Genomic DNA, 6253 nt, shown 5'->3' on the forward strand with positions numbered 1-6253 from the left:
ACATACATACATATATATATATATATATATATATATATTCAATAATACTTCTTTTCAGCAAGGGTGCATTAAATTAAAAAGTACAAAATTACAGTAAAGACTTGTACATTGTTACAAAATATTTCTACTAAATGCTGTTCTTTTGAACTTTCTATTCATCAAAGAATGTTGAAAAACACATCATGGATGGAAAAAAACTTATTAAAATGATTTCTGCAGGATCATGTGACAATGAAGACTGGAGTAATGGCTGCTGAAAATTCAGCTTTGCATCACAGGGATAAATGAGAGAAAGCAGTTCATTTAAATTGTTATAATATTTCATAATTATTAAATTTATCTTACTGTTTGTATTGTAATTTTAGCAAATAAATGTAGTCTTGGTATGCATACTTTTGAATGGTAGTGTATATTTGCCTGGAACTGGTGGCTGTATAATCTTTAAGGGCTGTTACTACTCTTTTAAACAAATCCGTTACGGTGAAATTTGAGCTGAGGGAGTTTGGAGTGCACACAGGTGGCCCTGTGAAAGCTCCATTTCAACATCTGCTCAGGTTCCATAATGATATTGATCAAAAGCATCGATTAAATTATTAAAATACCCTCTAATCTTCCAAATTAAAGCCTTAGCAACAATAAATTACCCTTTTACTTAGTTTACCATACAAGCTTCTTTACACTAACAGTGTTTGAAATAATACAATCAGCTATATTACTATATCCATCATAATGGGCTCAGGGAACTTCAAAGTGCCAAAGGTCAGGTAGTGACACTGATGTAGAATAGTCAGCGCACAGGTTGGTGCCTCTCAGGAGTTTGCCATGAGGTCATCAGCCATCTGACATGTAAAGAGCAGCAGGGTCAAGAGGTCACCGGTTACAGCTTGTGTTACAGCATAACAGCTTTTAATGGACGTGGACTATTACGGACCATTAGCACCACTCGCATGTGCTTTCATGTAGGACAATTGAAAGCCAAACTGAAAAAGTTTAGGGGTGTTTATGATTTGATTTTACATCTTTAATTACATCCATTTAATAGTGAGATGCTTTATAAAGTGATTGCACAGAATCAAAATGATTTTGCTGAGAAGTGTAATGGTGTCAGATAACCATGCAATTGTACTAAATGTGTTTGCATAACTGCATAAAGGTTATTGCTGCATAACACAGCTGCATAAGCACAGACTAAATACTGCTAATGTTGGCAGCTTAAAAAGGGATTATGTTGTACATAAGTTTTAAAGGAAATTAAAACTATCATAATTAAGAACTAAATCATATCAAAAGTAGGATGGAAATAACGGCGTAATCTATTCGATTACATATTGGCGTTTTGGTAAGTCAGCAGTTTGGAATGGGACATATTCTGCATGTGGCCTTATCGAGCATGTCTCTATAATTAATAGAGAAAGAGGTAATGGTCCGGTATTAGGGAACATTTTGATGTTAGATGAGCTATGTTAATGAAAAAGTGAATGAAAAGACATTAACTTCTCTCTGAACCTAGAGGTTCAAATGAAGGAGCAATTCCCAAATCAAAACATTTCATCATCTCTTCCCTGCCAACAGAAATTAAGGAGCCCACACAGAAGGTTCAAGCCTTGAAGAAACTGATCCATCAATTCCCCAAACCCAACCACAACACCATGAAACTACTCTTCCACCACCTGAGGAGGTAAGTCTCCATTCATACACACAACCATGGGCGGAAACCGAATATTGGGTCCCACACAGGACATTTTGGGGGCCCCTGAATCATTTAGGTCGGTGGTGGGAGGATAACGCCTTCATTTATTATATTCTTTTTGGAAGTCACAAGTAGGACATTTTACACAGTAAATTAATCATTTTGCAATTTAAATGTTAGAACTTCGTATTTTCTTATCAGTGTCATTTTAGCTATCTGAGCTTCGTTGGTATCTGTCCACTTCAGAGGTTTTCACAAACTTCTGTGGTCTGAAACCTTGCACTCTGTTCAATAATGATCAACAAAAAAGGACCTTGTGTTTGAAAACATGTCTCTTTGCATATGAGCTCTCATTAGACGTTTCATTCTACTTTGTGAAATTGAAGAGAACTGACGTTTACTTGACTATCTAGCTAATTATATCAACCTAACTAGGCTTTCTAGCTTTTCGTTTAACTGCATATGGCTCAGCTTTCTTCAGAAACTCGTCAGACGTTGTCTGTTTAATACTTTACCCGTTTTTTGATTTCAGCTTTTTTGAGCTGCATTGAAGGAAAAACTTCAGTGCAGGTACAAAAACCATACAGAATTGGAATGGCATGTGGGTGTGAGGAAACTAATGACAACATTTTAATTTTTGGGAGAACTATCCCTTTGAGATCCAAGTAAACCATCACACTGCTCTGCACTGCTAGCTGACCTTGACAATACAAAACCAGACTAGACTATAATGGAAACTTCCCGTTTTTACAAATGGAAAGTTTGTGATATATTTTTATAATGTTAGCAGATCAAAGATTGCCAAATATTACAAAGTAGTTTTTTAGAGTGAGATCAACAAATAGTGCTCAATCTGAAAACCTTTTACACAGAAGTCCTCAATAAACAGGATGCAACATGAACAGAGGACTCAATATGGACCATTATGTGTGTGTGTGTGTGTGTGTGTGTGTTTCCGTGTGTCAACGCTCAAGTCCTTCTCCATGATAGCGTTACTGGCACAGCCAGAAGGCCATATGGCTAGTCTCCATCTCCCAGGAGGGGTGTTCTATCCCACTTTACCCTTCTGCACATTTACCACCCTGCACAGGAGGGCCACAGGACTCATCTCAGATTGATGAGCACCCCCTCCTCCCTTCCCCCAATGGAACATGCCCTTTGGCACTAGTGCTAAAGTCTGTTGGGTTGCCCATGCCAGGTCTCCCAATCAGAAAACACTAATGTGTGACTGAGAGAGAGACTCATTGAACAGTTGATTTCTAGACAGGAACATGATATTCTGAGAGTCTGATGTGCTAAAGAAAACTAGGTCTGCATTCCATGATAAAGCTTGACAAGTTTTTAATTTATCTGGTGAACATGCTAGAACACAAACCTGCTGCCTCCTGTCCTACAGTATCATGTATCGTGATATCATGAGAGTTACGCATATTAAATACAATATTTAATATTATACAGCAGTGCTTTCCAACTTTTTGTCTTATTTACTTCCACAACTCTATCAAGTTCCCTTTCATCCATTAATAGGTTATTTAAATTAATCTATTTATGCAGTTTAATTTACATTTTTATTAGATTTTTTAAAGCGTTATTCTGAATATTGTTTAACATTGATTATTATTATCATTATTATTATGAATATTTAATTACTGACGGTTTATTATTATATTATATTATATTATATTATACTTCAGTAATAATAATAATAATCAATGTTAAACAATATTCAGAATAACGCTTTGAAAAAAAATAAAATAAATAAAATAAAAATGTAAATAAAATTGCATACAAATAATAATTTAAATAACCTATTAATGGATGAAAGGGTGTTTGATGGAGTTAAGGAAGTAAATAAGACAAAACAAGTTGGAAAGCACTGCTGTATAATATTAAATATTATATTTCATATTTGTAAATCTCATGATACTGTAGGACAGGAGGCAGCATGTTTGTGTTCTAGCATGTTCACCAGATAAATTAAAAACACTTGACAAGCTTTATAATATAATATATAACTCATTATTGCAGATTTGTATTGATTTGTGTTTATTAGATGCATTTTCTTCTGATATTTTTACAGATGACACACATGCACATATATTTCACTGTCATTGTGAATCTACACAAACCGCCCCTCAAACCTGCTTAAGTACCACCATAGTTGGGAATCACTGGCAGCATTTCCAAATCTGTAGTCAAATCTACACACAGGCACGAGAGCAAAGCATCATCATAAATTCACTGAATGGTGGCATTAGAAAATCAATTCAGCTTTTATTCTGCTTACCAAAAAGCTGTTACAGTGGAACTTGTGGTGACACTGAAAATCCCTGTAGTGCCACCAAGTCTGTTCCTTCTCCACAGCGACGTTCCCGCTGCTCCTTTCTCTCACTATTAGAGCAATAAATGGGAATGCTTCGAATCCAAAGCGTAGTTTGCTTTGTGGGCACCACACCCAGGCCAAGTGATGTGGTTCTGTTTATTTTATATTCTCACTTAAGTCATACTTGTTTCTGTCTACTGCTTTCCCTCTCTAAATATCAGGACGACTTTCCCATGAATAAAGGCAAGGTATGTGCGGTCACAGTGAATTAGGTTAGAGTGTGTGTTGTATTTGTCTTTTAAGACAAATGTAGTAATTTTGCAGTCCAGAGTGAGATGAAGAAAGAACAATGAGGTTAGATGCTTTGCAGCTTATGGTACAGCACATTAAATAGTATTCATAATAATGCACACATCATTTTCTTGTTTTGTTGACTTTGGCATCTTTCACACTCAAAGTATCAATATGCGTAAGCTCCATATCATGTCTTTATCTTATAACACAGGTATACCTAACTGAAGCAGCTGTCTGAGCTCCTACTGTCATGCCTTTGTAGGTTATATTATGCGCTGACTTGGCTCATCTAAAGTGGTGAAAGTCAAAAGCTCTTTGTTGTGGGCACTTTCTGTGCCCGCATGGAATCAATGTTCATTTTTTTCTTTTGGTCCGTGGAGCCTGGATTCAATAACCAGTTGTGTGCTCGCATTGTGATGATGTGGTCAAGGCAACCAGATTTTCTCAACAGTACACTTGCTCAGTAGTGCTATTTATGTCATTTTTTTGTGGGTGGTTTTGTCACCACCCCTCATATTTCCCGTTTACCACAAGTGATTTAAAAGGCCACAGGTTTTGTTTTTTTGTTAGTAATTCAAGGTTCCGTTCGTCTTTGTGCTGGAAAAGAAACCTGGAGAAACCTCTGATCAGGAGAGCCGAGAAAAAACATTTCTTCTCATCTATGTTTGGTGTCTCTCAAATTAGATGGAAGAAAACTGCCGTTGTGCGAATTTTGATATCCACCAAAGTATATGCACAGCAGTTTATGACCTTTTATGGCGCAGACAGGAAATAATAAACAATAATAAAATGCAGAGTATCCAAACTGCAAATATCGTAAGTGGAAAATCAAAGCTCCTCTGATAAAAGTGAGCCTTTCTTTTATAGGTTCAGTCAAGGCCGTCGTCTTATAACACGAAAATGACACAGTTTAGAGCTTGGAGCGATTCTGTAACCCCCACCCCACCTCAATTTATTATTCGTCCCATGATTCTTCAGGAGCCAGTTAGGCTGACCCAATTAGCACTGGCCTCCTAGGCGGGGAATTACGGCATTGTGCGCTATCCTCCATTTCCTGTCATGCCCCGCTTGCAAACGAGATGCTAATTAATAACCATTGGCATCTTGAGTCGTACACGTCGGCTTATGTACGGGATATCAATGATTTGTCAGATTCAACCAAGCGTAACGCAGTCACCTCCGGTCAAGCTGCCCACAGCCTGGCCCTTACCCAGGCACCAGAGCTTCTTCACTGGGCTCCAAGTCAGCTGATGGTTTAATGAGCGCATTTTGCCATAAATACTGAGGACCAGATTGCATCATTCTCTTTTCCAAATCAACACATTTCTTTACTGAAAGTGTTAATTTAGGCGAGGTGTACAAAAAAAATACATGAGGTATTTTAGATGACAGACATTATTTTAACTCAAGATTTTAAAATGACAATGGAATATGTTTATATAAAATGTATATATACATTTATACAATGTTATCATGTATACCTTTTAATATGCATTATTTTAGGACAAGCATTTGATAAAAAAAAATAAAAGATATAGAAATATAAAAGAAATACACATTTTTTTTATGTGCACTTAATTTGATTTCTTTGTTTGTACTGTATTATTTATTTGCACTATTTTTTTTTTTTTTGGAAATATGTTTCAAGTGCCACCAGGACTGTCACTTTAGATTACATTATTTTAATAAAAAGTTTTGATTTACATTTTTTTTTTATATAAAACAATATAAATAGATACCATGCTATCATATATATTATTTTAGGACAAGCATTTGATTTAAAAAGTAAAGGTCTCTTGAAGCATCTTGGAGATGTTGCCACAGTTGTTGGCAAAATGAATGTTTGGAAATGATATTTCCTACTGCCACACTACAGTAAAAGATAGAAATAACTGACCATATATATATATATATATATATATATATATATATATTAGGGGTGTAAA

General features: G+C 35.8%; 1 protein-coding gene across 1 annotated transcript in view; it reads left to right on the forward strand.

The window, feature by feature from the left end:
- Positions 1 to 6253, forward strand: part of LOC107673132 (rho GTPase-activating protein 15-like) — a 36509-nt gene that overhangs the window by 27989 nt on the left and 2267 nt on the right. The window contains exon 13 of the mRNA XM_016466617.1: positions 1573 to 1678. Coding sequence (XP_016322103.1) covers positions 1573 to 1678 — 106 coding nt within the window. The remainder of the gene's footprint in view (positions 1 to 1572; positions 1679 to 6253) is intronic.

Source organism: Sinocyclocheilus anshuiensis, unplaced genomic scaffold, assembly GCF_001515605.1.
Source record: "Sinocyclocheilus anshuiensis isolate Anshui unplaced genomic scaffold, SAMN03320099.WGS_v1.1 scaffold496, whole genome shotgun sequence".
NCBI lineage: Eukaryota > Metazoa > Chordata > Actinopteri > Cypriniformes > Cyprinidae > Sinocyclocheilus > Sinocyclocheilus anshuiensis.